This window comes from Nelumbo lutea, chromosome 7, assembly GCF_056320005.1.
Source record: "Nelumbo lutea isolate HS-2025 chromosome 7, American lotus-T2T, whole genome shotgun sequence".
NCBI classification, from domain to species: domain Eukaryota; kingdom Viridiplantae; phylum Streptophyta; class Magnoliopsida; order Proteales; family Nelumbonaceae; genus Nelumbo; species Nelumbo lutea.
The window spans coordinates 14,249,794-14,276,040 of record NC_142690.1 but is presented as its reverse complement, the minus strand read 5'-3'; the positions used below and the strand labels follow the sequence as shown (position 1 = coordinate 14,276,040).

Sequence of the window (26,247 nt, the reverse complement as noted above, 5' to 3'; positions counted from 1 at the left end):
ACTTGGTCTAATGGTAAAATGTTGGACTGGAAAGTGCTCAAGCATAAGAGCAGCCGCTCTGTGCAAAAGAACAATCAAAGGTGAGGTCCTTATCCAGTCCACCCTCTTAAGGCCCCGTGACCAAAATTGGGTAATGATATTTAATGTCCAACAACTTTATATATTCAAATTTTCTTTGTTCTTTCCAATAGCCAATGTGTGAACAAATTTTTAGTTCATATTACCTTCTTTGATCTACTTACATCTTTATTATTATTTTTTGTCTCTATCTGATTTTTCCCTTTTTAAGATTGCACTCATGCATCTTTAATATTCGCTTTAAATAAAAATTTCAACCAATAACGTTAAAGATGTTACACTCTATTTACTTTCACATTTCACAATGTCATTTTCCAACAAAATCATTTGTTTTCTTTTACTTTTGCATGCGACAAATGAAACCTGGTGTCAAAACTTATAGGTGCTAAGGTCATCATTCCCATTTTCCAAAGCGTAGACATGGAGTTATTTCTGATCTGTATGGGATGTGTCTAACCGCTTTACAATAGTCATGAACATGGGAAAAAAACGAGAACAAAGAAGAGTGAAAAAGAAAGAAATCAATCACTGGCCTTTATTTTTATTTCCCTATGAATAAATGTACTTACAAAATTGCGGAATTCCTGGATCCCAGAAATTCCTTCAAGACATAGGATAAAAAATTATATACACGAACAGATGCAGAAGGAAAAGAAATCACTCCATTGTCCACCCATAACGATACATAAGAGGGAGGCTTCATCTGACATGCTTTCACTAAATTATCATGAAAGCATACCTTCACTTTGCATGCTAAATTCAGCTTGCTTTTATTAGAAAATCACCCGGCAGAATACCAAATCTTCATCCAAGAAATACTTCCAAGTTGAACAAATAATTTCACCTCTATACTGCTATTAATTAAGACAAAATACGTATTCCATGTGGTATGTCCTGCACCAACTCCTCAAGATGAAAATGTTTTTCCCTCCTCATGAGGGTCATCAGAGGGTGAAGAGCCACTTGTGGAATCACTTTCAAATGTTACTTCATCCCTTGGAGTTGATGGATGTGAATCTCCTCCCTCTTGAGAAGCTGAACCTGGTATAGAAAAAAGTGTGGACAGACGAGAGAAGTGGCCTCAGATACTTGCAGGGATGGTCAATAAACTGTAATCATTCTAAATGAAGCACATTAATGGTGATACAGTTTTATAGGTCATACATAGAAATCAAGGTTTAAATTCAGTTGACTGGATAACAATACATATATATCCAGTCTATAGACTTCATTTCTGTACTAAATGCATTTTTAGAATCCTCAAAAGAATCTAGTTGGTCACATGGTTAGAACCATCTGGTTTAATATCTTTTGCATAGAAGATTTACTTATTTGGATCATTACGAGGGGTAAAGGAAGAAAAAAGTGTATATTGTAGAGCAACAGATACAAAGATAAGGGCTGCAGGTTCAACTCCTGCACGTGCTTCATAAATTTGGCAAACTCCTTAAGATGGTGGATCCATCAGCCATGCATATCCACTGTAACCCGTAAATACCTATATTTCTAGCAGGTTGGCTGTTTAATCCTTGAATGAAGGATATTGCATTACTCTTAGGATAGATTCTGTAACTTGTTACTTTCCTACTCCTTAGCACTTTGATGCAGATACAAAAGCAAGGTAAGAATCCATGGGGAACAGTTATTGATCAATATATATATAAGAATCCATGGAGAACTAAATCAATTTTCCAATTCCTACACCAATTTCAGAATTTTTAGGTGATAGGATATTGGTTTTTTTTTTTAATTTATTTTTCAAGTTGTAGGTGCCTTAAGAACATGGTCTTAATATTTTAGAAATGTACTGTTATTTCAAGATTATTATTTATGGTAACTGTCAAACTACTATTTATAGTAATTCCCATAAATACTATTTTTAGTAACTTTCAATTTACTATGTTTATAATTTCTGGTTTCTTTACATTAAAATAGTTTTAGTAGGATTAGGCAAGTATTATATTAGAGTTGTTTAGGAGTTAGTGTCTTTATCCTTAAGGGTTACCTATAGATTGTATTAGTTCTAAAGAAATTATAAGTTGATTTTGGTTAGCTTTCTAAACCAAATTGGAGTGTCAAAAGGGACATCTGAATTCATTAGTTGAGTCTATAAATAGAATCATTGTAATTGCAATTAAATAAGAGTTGATTAGATGAAATAAAGTGTGGTTTGGTTAAGTGTTCTATATTTTTGCTGTTTGCCCTACAGCAAGAGTTCTTTTAATTTCTTACTCATTCTTTAGTGGACAGCAAGCTGTCTACTTGCTTCATCATCCCCGTTTGTTTACTCAAAAGCCCCACCTTCACCCCACAAAGCCCACCACCAGATCTTAAATTAGGATGACCCCTACCCTGTCCTACATCACTTTGAGATGGATGCTACAACATGTCCTTGCAATGCACAGTGAAATCTCAACATTCTCAAAAAGCCAAATAGGTTGGAAAACGAATAGCATGAAAAAGAACAAAAGAAATAATGCAAACCTTTCTTCCCCAACTTCTTTGAATGTCGCCTAATTAGCTTCTTGGCTTTTGTTATGGTCAGTTGCCTTGCGAAAGGTGAAAACTCAGCATCACTTTCACTCCATTCACCATGGAATTCGTTATCTTCTTCACCCCTCATGGTCCGCAAGACTAATGCCTTGGCTTTACGACGCTGTGAACTAAAAAGACCCTTAATGGAGGTAACAAATCCATCACCTGCTCCATCAGTGGGTTTCTTGAGAAAGGCGATAGGGAGCTGATCAGATTTCCCCGCCTGATCTCCATCACTGTCACTAAGATTAAGGTCATCAAGAGGAATAGCTACTGCAGTAGCTTCTTTTTGGTTATGACCTTTACCTTTGAACTTCTTACCCTACAAAAGAGAAGTGAAAAAGCAATTAGGTTCACTTAAGAAAAATAATAAAATGCAAATACATTTTCTAGCACTTTTTAATTCCAAAATAAATGAAACTTCACTTTAGTTTGACATTTAAACCCACAATATCTTTTGTCATCTAAAATGAAGTAATTTATGGTTAATAAAATATGGAAATGAGTCCATTTTCTGAAAATTTGAAACTGCCTCATTTCCTTCTCAATAACAGTGAGATGATAGCATAAATGAAATTGTGCTCTCAAATGCAATAGAAAACCACGATTATATGCAATTGAAGACTGACTTCACTACCAAATGATTCCATACGGAGAAAATGTTTAGACTGATGGTCAACTGGCTAGAAAAGAAATAAATTACAACCAAAAGATCAGAATCTAAACATGTCTGTTGTGGGATGGAGAGCACCTTCGGTAAACCAGAATCACAATGCACACAAATAACTTGCCTGCATTCCTGTTACAGATTTTAGGACTCCCCAGATGATATGCTTCTTAACTCGTGAGAACAGTCTCGGCCATGAGCCAATGAAATCAACACGCTGAAATGGATCCATCAGCAATCTTAGATCGCTTACTGCAAATCTAGATCCCTCATAAGTAAGCAGCAATTCAACCTACAATATCATTATGAAAGAAAAAAAGTTAATACTTCATTTATGTCCATCCTGAACTTGTATTGTAATTTCAGGCTGAGATGAACCAACCTGACTTATCTTGACATTTTGAAATTCTATCATCTTGCGAGGTCTATCTCTTTTCTCATCTTGAGTCTTTCCAACTTTCTTTTCTTCATTGGATGAACGACCAGGTTTAATTGGCATTGTCATTTTGTCTTTCCAACTTTCTCTTTTCTCCTCTTGATGGTCTGGTATTGAATTCAGTGGCCCATTTCTTGAGGAAGAATTAACACGTAATACAACTTCATTAGCTACAGATTCAGCCACATTCTCTTCCCATGTTCTGTCGCATGAAGATGTTCTCCTTAGCTCTGGGGTTGAGCCACCTACAGTGTTTGCTTTTGAGTTTTGCAGCTTTGACACCTGCATAGCAATTCGTTGTTAAGGAACATGGGGTAGATGGATTATTCGATCTAGACAATCTCATTTCAGAAGTTATTTACTATTCCAGATCAGTAATGTTGACAATAAGTAGTGGCTGTAGAAATTTTCAACCAATAACTAGTAGAGGACAAAGGTAGTAATTAGTAATCAAGTTGAAGAACTGAAACATAAAACAGTAGAACAACCATACAATAGCAATCCGATATTGAGGGGAATAGAAATTTACAACTTCTAAAGAAAAAAAAGATAATCAAAATTGCTCAATAAATGACTGGTCATAACTCAAAAGATAATCGTATAAGAAATCCAAACTTAATAAATATGGTCATGACTTTTTCAAAAAAAGAAAGAAAAAAAAAACAAAGATTAGGTCTATATATAGTCCACCCCTCTCTAAGGCCCTAGATAGCTAGGGCCAAAACTGTAATGGCCTTTTAGAAAATTCACGACTTTACGATAAAAAACAAATCCAAAAGTTGTGAAATTGCTACTGCTTCAAGAATATGAAATATCTCGATAACTTCTTCCTCAGTTTCATTCCTTGCTTCCATGTTTGCATAAAAAAATTACATCTCAGAGGATTAAAGAAACAAAAAATTTTAAATTCAGCAAGAATCCCACATAAAAGTAGTGATTTACTAAATTGGTTTAATTTTGTATTAAAATGCTTCTTTAAACTAGGGAAATTTTCAAGCAGATGATTAATGTTTCATTGTTGAGTTAACCTAAAGCACCCAGAGATAGATTGTAATGACAGGCGTTGATTAAAGTAGCATGATTCATTTCCAGAAAAGATTGTGAACTAATCATTTAATGTAATGCACCTAGATATCCAGATGAGAAGGAGATCCCATTTGATGGAAATAAGCATCTACAATTTCTTCGTTTTCTTGGGACAAAATTCCATGATTTTTCTGGTCAGTCAAAGTTATGACGTAGGTTTCATGGGTGATCAGTAAAGTGGTCAATATTTGACCTACAAGATCCATAAAGGGAGAGCCAGTATAACCCATTAAACAGTGTATCCCAAGACACATGAAAAGTGAGCAATCACCATAATACCAAAAGATAATCTTCTTGGGCCACCATACTACTACCTTTGGATCTATAGGCAATAGTTTCCCTCCCCCTCGAATATGAATTTACTAGTTTACTTTGCATGTATGAGTTGACTTACTTGGGAGAAATCAGAGTGAGATGAAAGCTGGCTACCACCAGAAGTAGCAAGGGATGCTGCAGGGCCACCCAATTTTGAAGAAGCATCAGATTCTCTTGTTGAGTGACTGCTTGATGCAGTTGCTTCATGGGAAGATGTTCCTTTCTTGACACGTTTTGCACCAGCAGTTGTAGACACTTTCCATACTTCCTGTATATTTCACCAAGTTAATTCACTATTACAGGACAGTACAGTTTGGTACATGGTTCTACCAAAACTTCTAGACTAGAAGCTTGCCTGTCTCTTTTGTGAGTCATGTTCCTCTCCTGGGAAGAAATATGCCCAAATCATTCTGTACATTGTTTCTGCCAAATGTATCTTCAGAGGATAGATTTCTACCTACAGTATTGTGGAGGACCAGATGTTAGATTAAGCAAGAACGTTCAAGTCACCAATATTCCTCAAGAAATTCAAAATAAAGACCAATTAGAATAAAATCAGCTCTGGCAGCATTGAAAATTTTCTATACGCAAGAATACCTAATAAGATATACTCTACAGATTATGGGTCTGGTAAAACATCATAGTCAAGAAAACAACCTCCTATGAGCATCAAAATCAATACTTGTAACATATATGTAATGCAGGTATTGATACATAATACAAGAACTGTTCACCTCAGTTGCCAATTTGCAAAGCCATATGAATTGACTAGTTTACACCATAGAATCGTTACCTTGAAATTTCCCCCTTGAATGCACCGAAGTGGTCCAAACCATCTGGGGGATGAATATGCTCTCACTTTTGGTGAACTGGAGAAAATTGACAGACATGCATATTTGTGAAAGCAGGGCAGAAAATAAGCGGGGAAAGATAAAAGGGTTGGATCAAGATCAGGAGGACAAGGGGGAAAGAGGAAGAGGGTGATATAAGATGTTGTTCATGATAGGAATGGGAAGATGTTTGTTTGGCCAAGGAGGTTCAAAGATTTTCAGGGTGGTGGACCAAGGAGATGCAGGTTAGTGAAAGTAATTCCAAGAATTTTAGAGTAGTCAGGGGAGGGGAATTTGCATCATTGATGTTAAAACTTGTTGATTGTGGTGAGGCAGAAGGAGCTTACTAACTTTTGTTTTTGATCAGGTTGATTTGTTCTTTGGTGTGTGTGTATTGGGATGGTAGCATATAGGTGTTGATAGGGAAACTAGTAGAGGCAATGGACCTTTTTTTCTCAGGTGTTTTGGAAATTATGGTGGATTGAATTTGAGTTTTTTAGGCCATTTTATTCTAGGTTTTAGGGGATGTGGGTAATTTTCAATCAGAATTCTTTTTTTGCCCTTCCCTCTCTCTTAATGAATGGCTTTTTGTCTCTCTAAATATATTTTTTATATTATTTTTTATCAATGGTATAACAAATTTTTATTTCAGCTTTTATCAAATATCTTCCTAATTTATTTCAGCTTTTTATCAAATTAAAATTTTTATCATATGCAAGATGTAATACCTGTCCTGCATCAATACATGCTCTAAAGATGATGTGTCAGGGTAGTAATCTAGTAATCATGGAAACTACTCATTACATCATTTGAGCAATTAGTTTCATTTGTAACTCCTGTGGACCCAATTTTTAGTGCATTATGAAGATAAATATTCCATGGAATAACCTGAAATCTGAAATGATAGGTGATAATATATCATTTCACAGTTGATGCATAATAACAGAGATCATGTAATTTTTTCTCGATATAGAAAGCTAGGAATGCAAATTTGAAGGATTTTAAGAACTTTTCATTACCTTAGCTGATGCAAATAAACAAAATAGGAAAGAAAGATTTTTCCACTATACAACAGGAAGAAAATTTGATGTAAGTCTTAGGTAAGAAAATGAACTCTTTAGTTGCTGTTCACATACTGATGTTTCTCCTAGGGAAATTAGGTATGGTTTCTTCCACTTCTACAAACCATCACTCAAAGTTCTCTAATGTTTATGTATTTAATTGATGTTGTTCCTGTAAATCTAAGTGCTCAGTGTCTTCTTGTCTCATCAGATTTTACTGGAGTAGCCTTGCAGATCTCCGAAGTATAAAGCTCCAAATAAAATATAGAGCAGAGTTCCTCTTTAATTTCCAATAAAAGTGCACTATTCATAATTTCATTAATAATTTAAGAAACAAGCCTAATGATAAAATGAAAACAGGAAAACTTATGACCTGGAACAGTTCAATGACAGAGTTTCCATCCTTTGGAGCTCCCTGCTTTGCATCTACTCGAAGCATTACATTTCTGCAGCCAAAGTATGTCAATATCATGACAGTGTTAAGTGGAGACATGATATACTTACAGAAGTATCTAATATGTTTCCTAACTCTACAAAAATATTAATCAATACTAGAGCAAAACTGTTCTGGAAAACCATTCTTCAGTAATATATTTCTCAGGTCTATCATCAACTCATTCACATTCATAACACGCGAAAACAAAGAATCATAATTCAGGATTCTTTATTTTAGTAAAATGAATCAGCAGTAGTTGAAACATGGAAAAGAATACCAATTCTAGATAAAAGGCTGAAATAGATAAATGGAGAACAACTCTGTGATCCAATATGTACAGCAAATAGAAAGAGAAAAGGTACATACTTTCCCCATTCAGAAGGAGGATTCCATGCTGATAACAGTGTATCAGATTTGGCATTAGGAAGACAGTTTCTCACAACAATTGACTTAGTTGTGAACTTAGCAACACCATGATCCTTGTAATCACGATCAAAATCGTATGTCTGTAGGAGTTTAAAAAGTTCATTAAAATTAACTTCCACGAAATAGTGGTAGAAGTATTCAGAAAGCAAATGCCTTGAAAATTGCACTGTCATGCCCAATATGTTCCAAAGTATTCAGAAAGAAAGGAATAGCTATCTATAAAAGCATATGCAAGAAATAATTGAACCACAAAAAAAAAAAGCTTCAATGGAACAAACTGATTTACATTGAAGTAAGCTTATTACATAAAGCCTGAGATAGACAAATGTAACTATTGAATCCTCTCAAATCATGGTTTATGACACATAATGAAATAAAATATTCCCAGACATTTGGAAAACCATACTATTATTTTTTTTATCAGCAACAGAGAAAAGATTTCATTAATTAGAAGAAAAATAGATACAACAAGACGTTGTGAAATCCAGCTTTAGAAAGCTGACCCAACCCAAATTACAATTGTGCCCAAAACAGCTGTGTTGGGCAGTTCTCTTCACCCATCTCACTCGGATTGACATATCCTTTGAGAGCCATTTAAATTTTTCTGAGGTCGTTTCTAATCTGCCATGTCACCCCTTCACCATTTTGCATCCATTTTATCACTGTTTTCGATTCTCCCTCAATAACCAACCTGTTAATACCCAGTTCTTTTGCTTTTTCCAATCCAAATACTGCAGCCATGAATTCTGGTCTCACCACATCACCCTGTCCCACTGGACCGAAGTAGAGAGCAATGATATTTCCGTCTTCATTTCTAATAATCCCTCCTATGCCCGAGGGGCCCGGATTCCCCACAGGGCCCACACAACTCCCGTAAAAGTTAAGTTTCTTCCAACCATTCATTGGGGGAGACCAATTCTCAATAAACTTCTATCTTATTGAAGAGGAGGCGGTAATAACACCCTAAGCCCTGAAAAAATCTTCTACCTTGAAGTCTGAAAACAACTTCATGCTTTTTACCCAGTGTGCCAGTCTCAAGGTTATTGTTTCAATCAATGTTTCCATGCTTTTTTCTCTTTCTTCAAATATTCTTGCATTTATTTCCTCCCAAACAGTCCACATTACTGCTGCTCTAGTACACCTCCACTTGATTTTACCCCTCCTTTTAGTGCAACTAATGCCGGTAGGGCTAAATAAGCTGTCCAATCTGTCCGGAGAAGACCACCTGCAACCAAAGAGGGAAGCAAACCAATCCCATATAAAGCTAACAAAAGGGCAAGAGATTAGAAGATAAGAAGTAGTTTCACCATTCAACTTACATAGGACACACCAGTTAGATAACAAACACCTGTTTGGACTTTTCCTTTGAAGTAGGGTCACAGGTATTAATACACTTGAAGTTACTGCTGTTAGCAGAACTTTTAGGTTGAAAAATAACCCAGAAATCAAAAGAGAAGAAGAGAGAAGGGAGAAGAAAAGAGAAGAAGAAGAATAGGAGAGAAATGGGGCAGAATGTTCTACTACTGCTGCCCTAAGCAGTATTATTTGTATGTGATTAACATAACATTAAGTAAAAGGACAAAAATGCCCTGCTACCTATAACAGTACAAGAAAGCAATCATAAAGTTAAAAATAAGCAACAAAATAACTGAACTTATGGGACCACAAGTAAATATATCAGGTCTGGTCCTCTGTATCACTACAAATACATCCATGAAACACTTCCCAACAGAAAGCACCAACTTTAGGGGGAATGGGAGAGCACCAAATTTCCTTGACTGGGAAAGAAGGATAAGAAGAGGAGGTCGCTAACAAAGAGTGTAAGAAGGATTTACAAGAAAACACCCCATCAGAATTAGGGCTCTAAACCCTAGAATCCGAACCCCCTTCTTCCAAGAAAACTGAATTCAGCAGACTCAATAAATCAGACACACTGGGAAGCTCAGACTCTCTAAGGTTCCTGTTGAAGTCAAAGTTCCAATTTATCCCTGAGGGAAGAGAGTGCTGACTTAGGAAATCAGAGATGGGTCTTTCCTTGAACCTAGAAAACCATACTATTATTATACAACAGTAAGACCATTTTGTAAGTTCTGAATAAAAAATATAGAATGCAAAATTTCTGAGATTATTATTTTGTGAAAACTGACATAAAGTGGATAATTATTAGGTTGGTGGAAACAAAAGTATGTACTCCGTTTGTTCTTATAATAAGTCAAATTGATCAAACCTACAGCCATTAAGCAAGATTGAAATAATGAAACCTCAGCAATACAATATGACTAAAATTTCATAGAAAAATGAAAAATTTCTGGATAGTTTGTTTTGGTTTGTAATTGAGATGATTTTGATAGATTAGCTGGTATGTGGTTGTTGCCTTAATACCTGCATAGTGTTATGCAGGAGAGAAGAATGGAAGAAGAGAGAAAAGAGAGAGAGAATAAAAGAGAAGAGAGAACTGAGAGCAAAAGATACTGCTGGCGGCGCAGCTCTTTTAATATATATACTAGGGCGACAGCAACTAAAATAAAAGAGTAGTACCCCTGCGGTACTATAGATAGGAAAAATAACAGCTGTTAACACTCCCCCTCAAGTTGGGACATAGATGTCAATCATGCCCAACTTGTCACATAAATCATGATGTCGTGAGTGGTGTAGTCCTTTTGTAAAGATGTCTGCAAGTTGATCCTCAGAGTTGACATAGGGAGTACACACTTCCCTTGTGATAACCTTCTCTCTGATAAAATGCTTGTTGACTTCGATGTGTTTAGTTCTATCATGTAGCACAGGGTTAGCAACAATGTTTATGGCTGCTTTGTTATCACAAAATAGGGTCATAGGTCTGTCCACTGGAAAACCCAACTCACTCAACAGATTCTTTATTCACATATTTTCAGCCACTCCATGAGCCATTGCTCGATATTCAGCTTCAACACTAGATCTAGCTACCACACTTTGCTTTTTGCTTCTTCAGGTAACTAGATTTCCTCCTATGAAGGTACAGTAGCCACTAGTTGATTTTCTATCATTTAGGGATCCTGCCCAATCTGCATCAGTATACACTTCAACTTTCAAATGTCCGTGCCTTTGAAACAACAAGCCAGCACCTGGAAACCTTTTAAGGTATCGAAGGATTCTTTCTGTTGCTTCAAGATGAGTGGTCATAGGGGCATGCATGAACTGGCTAAGGACACCAACTGCATAAGCAATGCCTGAGCGGTTCATAGAATGATATAACAATCTCCCTATAAGTCTTTGAAACTGTTTCACATCCTTGATAGGTTCACCTTGGCTTTCACCTAATTTATGGTTAGGATCAACAGGGGAATCAACTGGCTTCACTCCCATTTTTCCTGTATCCTGGAGTAATCTAGGACCTACTTCCTTTGGGAAATGAAGATACCCCTTTTTGAGCGGGCAACTTCAATTCCTAGGAAGTATCTTAGAGGACCTAGATCGTTTGCTTCAAACTGTGTGGCAAGAAAACTCTTCAACTTTTGGATTTCATCATTCCAATCGCCGATGATAATTATATCATCAACATATATACTATCAAAGCAGCAATTTTACCTTCTCCTCTTTTCACAAACAATGTGTGATCAGATTGACATTGCTTGTATCATTTCTGCTGAACCGCTGCATGGTATCTGCTAAACCAGGCTCTCGGTGATTGTTTCAGCTTGTATAAAGACTTCTTCAACCTGCACACCTTTTGTTCATTGCCTTGAGCCTGAAAACCAAGGGGTTGTATCATGTAAACTTCCTCTTCAAGGTCACCATTCAAGAATGCATTCTTGATATCAAGCTGATGTAGATCCCAGTCAAGATTAGTAGCAAGAGAGAATAGAACTCTAATGGAGTTCATCTTGGCAACGGGTGCAAAAAGTCTCTGCATAATCAACTCTGTACACTTGTGTAAACCCCTTTGCCACTAAATGAGCTTTATACCTCTCCACCATGCCATCAACCCTATGTTTGACTGTGAACACCCATTTACATCCAACTGGATCCTTTCCCTTAGGAATACCGACAAGTTCCCATGTGCCATTTTTATGAAGGGCATTAATTACTTCCTTCATAGCATCTGTCCATTCAGATATTGAAAGAGCTTCTGCCACATTCTTAGGGATAGGGACACTGTCAATGGATGTGAGAAAGGCTCGAAAAGAGGGTGAAATGTTTTTGTTAGAGTTAGCTGAATAAGGGTAGATTAGTCAACTCACCTTGGTTAAGTTATGAGCCTATGTGGCAGTCATATTAGAGGTTCTCTGTCCCATACTTAAGTAGGGGCAGTTTAGTCCTTGTACATTTAATTAGAAGCCTAATCACTATTAAGAGGTTGACTGATAGAGTTTAGCTATCATGTTCGACAGTTCTTTCATCTTCTTCTTCTTCTTCTTCTCTTCTTCTTCTTCTTCTTCTTCTTCTTCTTCTTCTCCTTACTGGTTCGGACTACTGTAGCAACAGTAGAAACATGGTATCAGAGTGTGACAACTTCAGTCCGTGACCAATTTCAGTTCGTGACAACTTTAGTTCGTGCTTCAGTTCTCTCCTTTTTCTTCTCTAGGCTGTCAATGGATAAAAATGGTTCGTCTCAGGCCTAAAACATCACAACTCTTCTTTTTTTTGGTGCACAGAACCTTCTTTCCTAAGAAAACAACTTCAGCAGTGAATGGTTGGCTGAAGCTCTCAAACGAAGGTTGGTTATCTCTCCTTTGTGTGCTGTTGGTATTTCTGGGTTGAAAGTCTTCAAGAACTTGAGAGGACTAATCAGAACCTAGAGAACTAGGTTGGTTGTTGCCCTGGTTCTTGGAAATATTCCAAGAACAGGCTGTGTTTACAGTGACCAAATGGTGTAAGGGCGGCTACTGTAGGTGGCCAAAGGGTGCAAGGTGTAATGCAATGGTACTAGTTGAGTTTTTGTTGGTCTTGTGATTATTGACTCTGGAGCCTCTGATCACATGACCGGGACTCCAGGTGTGTTCTCTTCTCTCTCTGAAACTTCCACATCTCAAACTGTTACCCTTGCCAATGGTTCCTCCTCTCCCATCTGTGGTGTTGGCAATGTTGACATGGCTTCTCTTTCTTTATCATCTGTTCTATATGTCCCTAAGTTTCCATTCAATCTTATGTCTGTTAGTAAATTAACCATGACTCTTAACTGTTCTATTACTTTTTTCCCTTCTTCTTGTGTTTTTCAGGATCTCGGGACAGGGAAGAAGATTGGTGGGGGGCATGAAGCTGGTGGATTGCATTATCTTGACGGTGGTGGATCGTCAGTAGCACTTCAGACTTCACTCACTCCTCTATAGTGGCATTGTCGACTGGGACATCCTTCTCTCAAGGCACTCAAGATACTATTTCCGTCTTTGAGTCACTTGTCAGTGTTATAGTGTGAGTCGTGTTAGTTTGGGAAATATCATCGTGTTTCCTTTAGTCCTAGAGTTGAAAGTCGTATGTTGAGTCCTTTTGCTTTGGTCCATTCAGATGTTTGGGGCCCAATCAAAATAGAGTCTTATAATGGTTACAGGTATTTTGTCACTTTTATTGATGATTGTTCAAGAATGACATGGATTTATTTAATGAAAGAAAGGAGTGAATTATTTTCCATTTTTCAAAAATTCCATGCTGAAATACGTACACAATTTGGTGTTCCAATCAAGTTCTTCGTTCAGATAATGGTCGTGAATATTTTCTAACTTCCTTTCAACAGTATTTAGAATAGCATGGCATCATTCATCAAACTTCTTGTGCATCCACTCCTCAACAAAATGGGGTGGCTGAACGGAAGAACCGTCACCTCCTTGAAACAACTCGGTCTATTCTTCATCATATGAGTGTTCCTAAACGGTTTTGGAGTGATGCTGTACTTACTGCGTGTTTCCTCATTAATCGGATGCCCTCCTTTATTCTTCATGGTCGGTCTCCCTTCTCTATCTTGTTCCCCACCTTGTCTCCCTTTCCATTAACACCTCATATCTTTGGTTGTGTGTGCTTTGTTCACAATCTGAGTCCTGGAATAGACAAATTGGATGCACGTTCCATTAAGTGTGTCTTTCTTGGCTACTCTCGGACTCAAAAAGGGTACAAGTGTTACAATCCCATTACTCGGAAGTGCTATGCCTGTCCTGATGTCACCTTTTTTGAGTCTGTTCCCTTCTTCTCAGGAACTGAAGCATCTTCGTCTTCACCTTTACTTCCTCTTTCTCTTCCGGTCAGTGATCCCATTTCGGGTGTTCCTGTTGGAGTTGACTCGTCACCTCATCCAGTGCAGATCCCTACTGAACGACCACCAATTCGGCAAGTGTATACACGTCGAATGACACCGGCCCCTCCTCCAGCTTCTACCTTGTCTGCGGATCCTGTCGTTGCTTTTGTTGTTGAACCCTCAGGACTTGATCTACCCATTGCCTTACGGAAAGGTAAACGTAGTTCTACTCTCCATCCCATTTCCAATTTTGTTTCAGTATCTCACCTTTCCTCCTCACATCGCCAGTTTGTTTCACTATTGTCATCTATTTCCATACCTAACAATGTCCAAGAGGCTCTTAGTTCACCTGGGTGGAGGCAGACAATGGAGGAGGAACTCTCTGCTCTTCAGCATACTCACACGTGGGAGCTCACTACTCTTCCTCCTGGTAAGCATGTTGTGGGTTGTAAATGGGTGTATACTTGCCAGATGGTAGTGTAGAGCGTCTGAAAGCCAGACTTGTTGCTAAAGGTTATTCACAGTTGTATGGAGTGGACTATATGGAGACCTTCTCTCTAGTGGCTAAGATTAGCTTTGTCCGTGTGTTAATTTCCCTGGTAGTTATGTATGATTGGCCCCTATTTCAACTTGACATAAAAAATGCCTTCCTTCATGGTGACCTTATAGAGGAGGTATATATGGAGCAACCACTTGGGTTTGTTGCTCAGGGGGAGGCTGGTAAGGTGTGCAGACTGAAAAAGGCAATTTATGGGTTGAAACAATCGCCTCGTGCTTGGTTTGGGAAGTTTAGTGAAGTGGTGAAGAATTTTGGAATGAAACAATGCCAGGTTGATCACTCAGTGTTTAGCTATGACTCAGAAGCTGGAAAGATTTTATTAGTGGTCTATGTGGATGATATTGTCATAACTGGCAGTGACAAATTGGGGATCGACAAACTAAAGGTCTTTTTGCAAAACCATTTTCAAACAAAAGACCTTGGGACATTAAGGTATTTGTTGGGTATAGAAGTTGCTAGATCAAGACAAGGTATAAACCTGTGCCAAAGAAAATATGTTCTCGATCTATTGGACGAAACAGGACTGTTAGGTGCAAAACCGACTGAGACTCCTATGGAACCAAATGTTAAGTTGAGCAGTGATATAGGGGAAATATTTGATGATCCTGGAAGGTATAGACGACTAGTGCGGAAGCTGAACTATTTGACTATCACGAGACCAGACATCTCCTTTGCAGTCAGTGTGGTGAGCCAATTTATGCAGAACCCTCGTATATCTCACTGGGATGCAGTTCTTAGAATTGTAAGTTATCTGAAGGGAGCTTCGAGCTGTGAGCTATTGTATAAACCAGGAGGAAAATTTGAAGTAGTTGGGTACACGGATGCAGATTGGGCGGCTCTGTGTCTGATAGAAGATCTACTACAAGTAACTGCACATTTCTTGGAGGAAATCTTGTGACGTGGAAGAGTAAAAAGCAGATGGTTGTGGCTAAAAGCAGTGCTGAAACCGAGTACAAAGCCATGGCACACACTACATGTGAATTAGTGTGGTTGAAGAATCTCCTACAAGAAATCGGGTTCCACATGGATAAACCTGTGAAGTTGTACTGTGACAATCAAGCTGCGCTCCATATCTCATCCAACCTTGTTTTTCATGAGATAACACAGAACATAGAGATTGATTGCCACTTTGTGAGGGAGAAGGTTCTTACTGGAGAGATAAGCACAGAACATGTAAGCTCAGTTGATCAGTGGGAAGATTTGTTTACAAAAGCCTTAAGCTCAGGGAGAGTGAACTATATATGTAACAAGTTGGGATTATATGACATATATTCTCCAGATTGAGGGGGAGTGTTAGAGTTAGCCGAATAAGGGTAGATTAGTCAACTCACCTTGGTTAAGTTATGAGCTTATGTGGCAGTCTTATTAGAGGTTCTCTGTCCCATACTTAAGTAGGGGCAGTTTAGTCCTTGTACATTTAATTAGAGCCTAATCACTATTAAGAGGTCAACTGATAGGGTTTAGCTATCAGGTTCGACAGTTCTTTCATCTTCTTCTTCTTCTCCTCTTCTTCTTCTTCTCCTTCTCTTTCTTCTTCTCCTTTCTGGTTCGGACTACTGTAGCAACAGTAGAAACAATTTTCATAGGAAACAAAGTGGGAAATGGGGTGTTTAGTGGTGCACGATCTAACACCTTTCTTGTGAGCAATAGGAAGGTTAAGGTCATTAGCAACAGTGGTATCAATTGCAATGGGGTCAGGGAGATCAATGAGAACCAAGATACCTGAGTGAGTATGATTCGCTCCCAAAGAGTTTAATGGCATTGGAGGTACAGATTTTGGATTCCGCACAACTCTTGAATTTGGTTGGCCTTTGTGACGACGGAAGAAGACACGAAAAGGAGGAGGATCAGGAATAGGAGAGAGCTGAATCAGTTTCTCCTCATTCCTACTCTCCCCCTGAGGAGAAACAAAGGAAAAAGGCTCACTCTCAAAGAAAGAGACATCCATGGAAAGAGAAGCTGGTGTGGGGCTTTGCACTCTAACCAACGAGAGGGAATAGGGTTGATGAGGTAGGTAGCACAAAGGACAACCTCAAGCCAAAAGCGTCTTGGGACATTCATATGGAGTAGTAAACCCCAGGCCACTTCAAGGAGGTGTCGGTTCTTTCTTTCAACAACACCATTTTGTTATGGTGTTCGGGCACAAGAGCTACGGTGAAGTGAACCACATGAAGCAAAAAATTCCGTGAGATTACTATGAAAATACTCTTTGGCATCATCCGACTGAAAAATTTTGATTTCAGTTTGAAATTGGGTGAAGACCATCCACTGAAAATCTTGGATAATTTTTGGTACTTCATCCCTGGTTCGCATGGGATATATCCATGTATATCTAGAATAATCATCGATAATGGTAATAAAATACTTGTAGCCACTCTCAGATGGTAAAGTAACAGAGCCCCACACATCAGAATGAACAATGTGAAAAGGAAATTCAGATTTATTATTTTTTGAAAGAAAATGAATTCTACACTGCTTAATTGACAAGTTTGACAAGAGAAATTTGAAACATACACTTACAACAATCCTGGAAACACCACTTTCAAAGACTCAAAAGATAAATGACCAAGACGACAATGCCATAAATAAACTTGACTCTTACAGGACTGATTCTTAGACTCTGTGACTTGAAGACCAGCCTTTTTCTCCAGCATGTAAAGTCCATCAACCATACATCCTCTACCAATCGTCCTCCCTGAGGCCAGATCCTAGATCACACAGTAAGAAGGGAAAAAGGTCATTGAACAGTTTAAGGAATTAGTAATACTACTAAGAGAGAACAAATTAATGGGAAATTTCGGAACATGTAAAACATCAAAGAGGGTAAGGCCGAGAGGGAGAGAAATGGTTCCTTGACCAGCTATGGTAGTGTATGACCCCTCAGCTAGTCTCACTTTGTCTCTTCTAGAAAGAAGGTGATAGGTTTGAAAGTAAGAAGACGTACCAGTCATGTGTTTTGATGCTCCAGAATCAATGATCCAGGGAGTGTCAGGGTTATGAGAAGCAACAAGGAAAGCTGTGGTAGAGTTACCTAATGTAAACGCAAATGAAGTTGAGGGAGGAGCATACATCTGATGAATCGCTCTGCCATAGAGCTCTAAATGGTCACAGAAGGAATTTATAATATCCTCCCTTGGGTCAGATCCAGATGGATGTGTCTGAGTCACAGTATGAATGGGGGGCTGATTCTTCTGAGTAGCCATTTTTGCCATAGTGTGTTTTCTTGTACCTTGCTGTCCTGACTTTTTATTCATATCTAAACCTTGCTTTTTATTCAGATCTTGAACTCATTTCGGCTTCCCATGAAGATCCCAGCATGTGTCTCGGGTGTGTCGGGGTTTCTGGCAATGAGTACACCACAGTTTGTCATTGTCATCCATATATTTCTAAAGATCTCCCTTCTTAGAAGTATTGCCCCCACCGGTAGTAACACTCCCTTTCGCTGCCAACGCAACTACATCTCCTCCAAAACCGTTCATCAAATTCCTTCTGCTTTCTTATGATTATACAAGAGCATAAACTTCCTGATCTGATGGAAGATCCTTGCTACCTAGGATCTAGACTCTGATAGATTCATATGTAGGGTTCAAACCATGTAAGAAAGCAAACATTCTCTATTGGGAGATGAGTTTTTTGTACAGTTTTGCATCTTCATCACACTTCCAGTCCACACTCTGATAATGATCTAACTCCTTCCAGACAGAGGTCAAGTCTGAGTAGTACACAGATAGACACCTCTCCCCCTATTTACAAATAGACGATTCTGCCTGTAGCTAGTAGGTTTTTGCATAGTGTCGCAGTTCCAAATATGTTGATTTTACTTGTTCCCAGATCTCATTTGCCGTTTCAACCCACATGAAATTCCTTCTTATTTGAGGTTGCATAGAAACTAAAAGCCAAGACATGACCATGATGTTTTCCTGATTCCATTTGTCATATTCAGCATCCCAGAATGTGGTTCTTTGATACTCCCATTAATATAACCTATCTTTCCCCTTACAGTGATGTACAACTTGATCCCTTTTGACCATTCTAAATAATTTAAATCATCAAGAGGAATAACAGCCATGGGAAAGGATAGGTCCACACCCCCACTCATTCCATTCAACATTGAGGAAACACCGGATGTAGCAAAATCATCACCACTCATGATTTCAGATTCAAAAACAACTCTTAAATGGGGTACACAGCCTTAAAGAAATTCAACACTAAGGGGGGAACAAATTGTTTTTTTCTTCAGAAACACACCTCCTTTTGTAAAAACACAGGTGCTGTTACAGCACTAACAGGTCATCCCTTGACTTACAAGCTCAACACAAGTGCTGCCACAGTGCATACAGGTCATCTCTTGACCTACACATCAACAGGACTGCTGTTACAGCAAGTACTGGTCACTTTTTGACCTTCACTTCACCATAAAAGCTGCTGTTGCAGCACACAAGAGGTACTGGTCACTTTCTGACCCTCAGTTCACCATAAAAGCTTCTGTTGCAGCACACAAAAAGGTCCTCACAACCTACAGTTTCACAGCGATCAGTCGACCCCACAAAAAAGGAAAGAAAGAGGTGCTGATCACCTCACATCCAATTGGCAGACCTAGTACAGGTTCTGCCCTGGCACACGACCAGAAAAAAAAGGTAAGAGAGAGAGTAACGTTACTTCAATGTGTGAGATCTTCAATCAGCCGAACAGCAGATGAGGGCGGCAGATCTGGAAATCTGTTGGGAAGAAGAAAAAAAACTGTTCACTCGACTTTTCCTTTCAGATCTGATAGTCCCGCTCTGATACCATGTTATGCAGGAGAGAAGAATGGAAGAAGAGAGAAAAGAGAGAGAAGAAGAGAGAAGAGAGAACTGAGAGGAAAAGATACTGTTGGCTGCACAGCTTTTTTAATATATATACTAGGGTGACAGCAACTAAAATAAAAAAGAGTAAAAGTACAATAGTACCCCTCCGGTACTATACATAGGAAAAATAACAGTTGTTAACACATAGGATGTAATATTTTTCTTTTTTATTGAAATTTTATTTTTACTATAAAAAAATTATAGAAAAATGATACAACAAGCCATTCTTTTTCCATCTATATAAACTCACCATGTGATTTATCTCGGCCTCAGAAAAAGATTTACCATCCAAAAGCATGCTCCATGCCACTTTATTGATTCTCAAAGAAATACGCATGGCGCAGGAAGGGCTTTTATTCTTTTCCTTCTCCATCAACCGTACTTGTGCAGCTTTTTGCAAAGCCATCCTTAATGATACAGATGCTCCTTTACGAGATTTTTGAGTGTTTCCAAGCTCCTTCTTCAGGAATTGAACCTGAAAAAATTTATTTTTTTTAGGATGTAAATACCTAATGAAAGAAAACTTCTATGTCTCACAACCAAGTTATAGATGACACTAAATTATAGAGATACATACATAAGTACATTGAAAACCTAACTGTTTCATGTCCTAGAATCCTTTTAACACCAAAGCTCACTCTGTGATCCTGAAGAAAATATCTATGCTTATCAGAGCAAGAAATTTTAAGGTTCCTTTAAAATCAGTACATCCCTTCTTCCTATATAACCTAAAAGATCACAAATGATATTTTCCAGAACATCCAGTCTCTTTCTTCAAATGGGACTGGATCGTTCTTAGTGCACCTGATGAGGCATATATGGAAGCCTTGGATTCCCCATGAAAATATAAGAGAAGTAATCCAAAACACTGTTGCACAAGCAAGGTTTAAAATGTCAATATCGATGGAAATGTCGCTTACCAAAATATAGGACATATGTCGGAAATGTCGAGGGGAAATATTGTAAAAATTAGAGACATTGTGGAAATATTATGAAATATGTGGAAATATGCAGTGATATTTTGTAAAATGATAAAAGAAGCCTCAAAACATATTTCTAGACAACTATCTTATTCCCAACCATTATATAAAGCTAAGAAACTAAGATCAATAACAAATTAGTAAATGACGATTTACTGATTTATTATGCATTTTGATGTTTTTACAAGGTTATCTGATATTTTCTTTTCCTATTTTTAATTCTGATTTATTATAAATTCTAATATATTTATTTCACACTATTAAATAGAAATACATTGATTCTGATTTTTTAAATATTAAAGTTATAATACACTTTGTTTTATTATAAATTTAATAAACCGATTCTCCTTTTTGTAGTATTAAGATTATGGTAAATTCTGATTTCTTATAAAACTTAATGAATTTATTATGATTTTTAATACTAAACTTATAATAAATTATGATTTAGTATAAAATTTAATAAATTTATTATGATTTTTTATATTAAATGTTGAATATGATTTATTATAAAATTTAATAAACATTTTCTGATTTTAATAAATATTTAAAAAAATACTAACTAGTTAATATTTTATAACTTGAAAAATATTTTATGTTTTATATTATACAGTAATTAATTTATTCTTTTGTTTTTATATTTTGTTAATTCTTTTTTATAAATGTTCTATTTGAAATATTAAATAGAAATTATTAATGGATTAATTTATATTAATATACTGTATTATAATAATATAATATACTAATATATTATATTATTAATGTACATTAGTTGACATAATAGGAAAAACTGTCTTTTTTTTTGGTTATTTGGACCGATTTGGTCAACATTTCTGAAATATAGGAAATGTCAACCGAAATAATGTAAATTTTATATTACCATCCATTTTCATGTCAGTGAGCCTCGACATTGACATATGTCGGGCGACATTAGCGACATTTGAAGCCATGTGTACAATCAACAACATAAAAAAAGTGCTAGCCATTTTTTCGGTAGATAACAGAAACTTTTATTAATAAAGAGATTAAAAAGGATGATACAACAGGAAGGAGGGGTAAAATCTCTTAACCCTCCCTGAAAGTTTACTTCATATTACAAAGCTTCCAGAAAAGAATAGCTCTTCCCACCCCTTGCTTAGCCAAAGAGTCTGCCAAGGAATTGGCACACCTTTTAGTCCACTGAAACTGAACTTCCATGTTTTGAATCAGACGTTTAATTTTCTTTTTCTCATTTAAGTATTTCCACAAACTGAAGTCTTCCTTCTGCAGCCACCTAATAACCAAGCTAGAGTCACCTTCCACCACCAGCTTTCTGATATTCAGCTGCTGTGCTCTTTTAATCCCTTCCAAGACTGCCAGTATTTCAGCCCTCAGAGAATCCCCCCACCCAATAGGCCCTGAATACATGGCAATAATTTGATCTTCTTCATCCCTGAAAGCTCCACCTATACCTGAAGGACCTGGGTTTCCTTAGCTGCTTCCATCAAAGTTCAATTTAGTGTAACCCAAGGGTGGAGGAGCCCAAATTGGAAAAGGGGTAGTTTTCAAGGGAGCTAACCAAGCCACTTCTTTAGTTCTTAATGATATCTCCTGCTGTGTAATCTTCAAAAAGCTTCAAGGTCTTAACCCAATGAGCCACCCTAATAGAAATCACTTCAATGATAGCTTCCTCATTTCTTTCTTTTTCAAGGAAGATTCTTTGATTTCTTTCCTCCCACACTGTCCAACACATTGCTGCTCTTACACATCTCCACAGAAATTTACCTCTCTTTTTTAACCCTCTCACTAACGTAATGTTAAACAAGCTCTGCACACATGGAGGAGAGAACCACTTGCAACCAAAGAGTGAAAAAACCAGCACCAGATTTCTGATACAAAAGGATAGGAAACCATTAAGTGATAGCAGCTCTCACCATTCTCCTTACATAGGATGCACCAATGTGGGGACAAGCACCAATATGGCCTTTTCCTTTGAAGTAAGTCGCAAGTGTTAAATTTTTCTAGGAATGCTTCCTAGCAAAAAGAACCCACTCTGGGAGGAATTGGCCTACCCCAAATTTCCAAGACTAGAAAAGTGTGTCCGAAAGCCAGTTGATACTGGGCTAACTCTTTGAAAAAGGAAGAGCAAGTAATGACACTTGAGGGGGAAGGAACCCAAATCCTATTATCCCTTCTAGAGGGATCAATAACCACCTCATCCAGGATCTTAAGCAAATCAGAAAAGGTGTTCAACTTGGAATCTCTAAGGGCCCTTCTAAAACCCAGGTTCAAAGTAGGGGATAGAAAGGTGGAAACAGGTTCATCTTTAAAACTCGAGAGGGAAAACAAAGCTAGAAATTGCTCTTTCAGAGGTGAGTTTCCTACCCAAGTATGTTCCCAATATTTCACAGAATTACCTAAACAAACGTCATACCTGATGAGTGGAAGGAATGAGGGTAAAATAGCATTGATTGACTTAGTTGAAAAACACAGTCCTAGAAATATGGGACTGTGCTAGAAAACCAGAAAAAGAGAAGATTAGAGAAGATTAGAGAAGAAGAAAGAGAGAGAGAGAGCTGCGGCAAGGAGAGTTAGAGGATGAGGAGTTCGAACTTAACCTCCCTCTAACACTCTAATACTCTTTTATTAAGTTAATCTTTGACAAATTACAGAGAGGCCCTTGAGTGGGCAGAAAAATACAAAAAAACAGAACACTACAGAGTATGGGCCCAGAATAAGGCCCATAACAGAGAGAAACATAACATAACATGAAGTGACAGTCTATGGACCATTCGGCCCATCTCCTCTACACTCCCCCTCAAGCTGAGTATAGATGTTAATCATGCCCAGCTTGCCAGTGTCATGATGAAGCCTTGCCTTGGAAATGCCCTTGGTGAGAAAGTCAGCCAATTGTCCTTCAGAAGTAATGAATGGAAGACACACTTCACCGGAGGAGACTCTTTCTCGAATAAAGTGTCGATCAACTTCAATATGTTTGGTTCGATCATGTTGTACCGGCTTGTGAGCAATGTTGATGGCAGCCTGATTATCACAGTACAACATCATGGGTTTGTCATGATCAATCCCAAGTTCTTCCATTAAGGATCTTAGCCACAACAATTCCGAGACTCCATGTGCCATGGCTCTATACTCTACTTCTACAGAGGATTGGACCATAATAGATTGTTTCTTACTCCTCCAAGAGACAACATTACCAGCCGCCAGACTGCAATACCCTGAAGTAGATCTTCTATCATCAATATTTCCAACCCAATCAGCATCAGTATAGGCTTCAAGTTTCAGATAACCATGCTTGGTAAATAGAATTCCCTTTCCTAGAGAGCCTTTCAAATAGCACAAAACCCGTTCTGCTGCTACCATATGAGTATCTCTAGGAGCATACATGAACTGGCTAATGCAACTGACAACATACGGAATATCTGGCCTAGTCATGCATAGGTACAGAAGCTTCCCAAGAAGTCTCTGAAAGACCCCTTTGTCTTCCAACAAAGTTCCATCCGAAGCTGAAAGTTTGTGACTCATATCAATGGGAGTTGCAGCTGGTCTTGCACCCAGTTTTCCAGTTTTAGACAACAAATCAAGAACATATTTCCTTTGGGAAATAAGAATCCCATCCTTGGATCTGGCAACTTCTATGCCAAGGAAGAATCTCAACTCCCCCAGATCCTTAATCTCAAATTCTATACGGAGGAAAGACTTAAGGGCCAGAATGCCTGAGGCATCATCACCAGTCACTATAATGTCATCAACATACACAATGAGATACACTGCTAGAGATCTACTTTTCTTCACAAATAGAGTATGATCTGACTGTGTCTGAACATAGCCGAATTTAACAAGTGCAGCTCTAAATCTCTCAAACCAGGCTCTAGGAGATTGTTTGAGACCATAAAGTGATTCTTCAATTTACATATCTTTCCTTGCATATCTTTCCCATACATCCCTGGAGGAAGACACATGTAGACCTCCTCATGTAAGTCACCATTCAGAAATGCATTCTTTACATCTAACTAATAGAGAGGCCAATCAAAGTGAACTGCCAGAGATAAAAGAACCCTCATAGATGTCATCTTGGCAACAGGGGCAAAAGTCTCTAGGTAGTCAATCCCATATGTCTATGTGTAGCCTTTTGCAATAAGTTTGGCCTTGTACCTCTCAATAGTTCCATCAGCCCTGTATTTAATGGTAAAAACCCACTTGCACCCAACTGGATCCTTCCCTTCAGGCAAATCCACCACCTCCCAAGTACCATTTGCATGTAGAGCATCCATTTCGATCTCCATGGCATCTCTCCATTCTGGAATCCCAAGGGCTTCTGAGACAGACCTAGGAATGGGGTTAGAAGCAACAAAAGAGAGATAGGCAAAGTATAAAGGAGAAAGCAAGTCATAAGAAAGGTGTTTGGAAATGCAGTGTGTAGTACACTTCCGCTTCCCTTTCCTAACAACAATGGGGACATCAAGGTCTGGGAAGGATGATTCCAAAGGAGCTGAAGCAGTACCTGTTATCTCATCTGTGATTGGGAATGTATGAGCCTCATCTGTTGTAAGGGAAACTACTTGCTCATTCCTGGATCTCTGCCTTTGATACACTTTGGGATTATGGATAGGACGAGGAGGTAAAGAAATAGGGGCACTAGGACAAGAGGTATGAAGTGATTGATCCTCCTTTGATTCATTTGGTGAGGATACAGGTTTGCCAAGAGACTCAACTGGGACAGGAAGAGATGGGAAAAAACTTGTGACAAACTCTCCCCCTGTGGACATTGTCCTTCCTAAGAGGAACCATAAAAAGGAGTAAGTTCATCAAAGGTAACATCCATAGAGACATGTCAGGTGCCAGTCTTTGGATCAAAACAACAATAACCCTTTTGTGTGGGGGAGTAACCAAGGAAGATGCATTTGTGGGCTTTCGGTTCAAACTTATGTCTCTGCACACTTGGAATGTGAACATAGCAGGTACAGCCAAACACACGAAGAGGAATTGGGAAGAGATCCTTGTCTGGATGAAGAAGACAGAAGGGGGATTTAAACCCTAAAACCCTGAATGGCATACGGTTTTTGAGATAAGTAGCAGTAAGTACAGCATCACCCCAAAATCTTGTGGGAACTTGTGAGGCAAACAAAAGGCTCCTTGCAACTTCAACAATATGTCTATTTTTTCTCTCAACAACTCCATTTTGTTCAGGGGTTCTAACACAGGAGCTTTGATGAATAACCCCCATGTCAGAGGGATACAAGGATAAACTCTTCTCAAAATACTCTTTTGCATTGTCAGATCTGAAAACCTTAATTCTGGTATCAAATTGAGTTAAAACAAGCTCATGAAATTGCCTCACAAGTTTTGGGACTTCATCCCGAGATTTCATTAAGTATATCCAAGTGAATCTAGAAAAGTCACTAATAAACAAGATAAAATATCTGTAACCCCCCATAGAGGATAAGTGGTAAGGCCCCCACACTTCAGAGTGCACAATATGAAAAAGAAAAGAGGATCTTTTATTGCTCACATGGTAATTTTTTCTACAGTGCTTTGACAACTGACAGGACTCACATTTGAGACTGGACACACTGACTCCCTTAAACAGTTCTGGAAACAAATGGCTTAAAGCAGAAAAAGGTAAATGACCCAACCGACAATGACTCAACATAATTTGACTAACAGACTGAAAAAGTAGAACCAGAAGCAACATTCTTGGGATGATCAAAGCATTGGCCAGGGGTGTCGAGCAAGTATATTCCATTCGCTTCATGGCCACTCCCAATCACCTTCTGAGACTTCAGGTCCTG

General features: G+C 38.1%; 1 protein-coding gene across 5 annotated transcripts in view; it reads right to left on the bottom strand.

Annotated features, from left to right (window-relative positions):
* Positions 1-591: 591 nt before the first annotated feature.
* Positions 592-26,247, bottom strand: part of LOC148845230 (protein SABRE-like) — a 124,766-nt gene continuing 99,110 nt past the window's right edge. For all 5 annotated transcript variants that reach the window (XM_088955581.1, XM_088955582.1, XM_088955580.1 and 2 more), the window contains 9 exons: positions 19,732-19,956; positions 7,811-7,950; positions 7,382-7,454; positions 5,473-5,574; positions 5,197-5,385; positions 3,663-3,998; positions 3,405-3,572; positions 2,563-2,935; positions 592-1,119 (listed from right to left, as the gene is read on the bottom strand). In XM_088955581.1, coding sequence (XP_088811707.1) covers positions 986-1,119; positions 2,563-2,935; positions 3,405-3,572; positions 3,663-3,998; positions 5,197-5,385; positions 5,473-5,574; positions 7,382-7,454; positions 7,811-7,950; positions 19,732-19,956 — 1,740 coding nt within the window. In that variant the 3' untranslated portion in view covers positions 592-985. The remainder of the gene's footprint in view (positions 1,120-2,562; positions 2,936-3,404; positions 3,573-3,662; positions 3,999-5,196; positions 5,386-5,472; positions 5,575-7,381; positions 7,455-7,810; positions 7,951-19,731; positions 19,957-26,247) is intronic.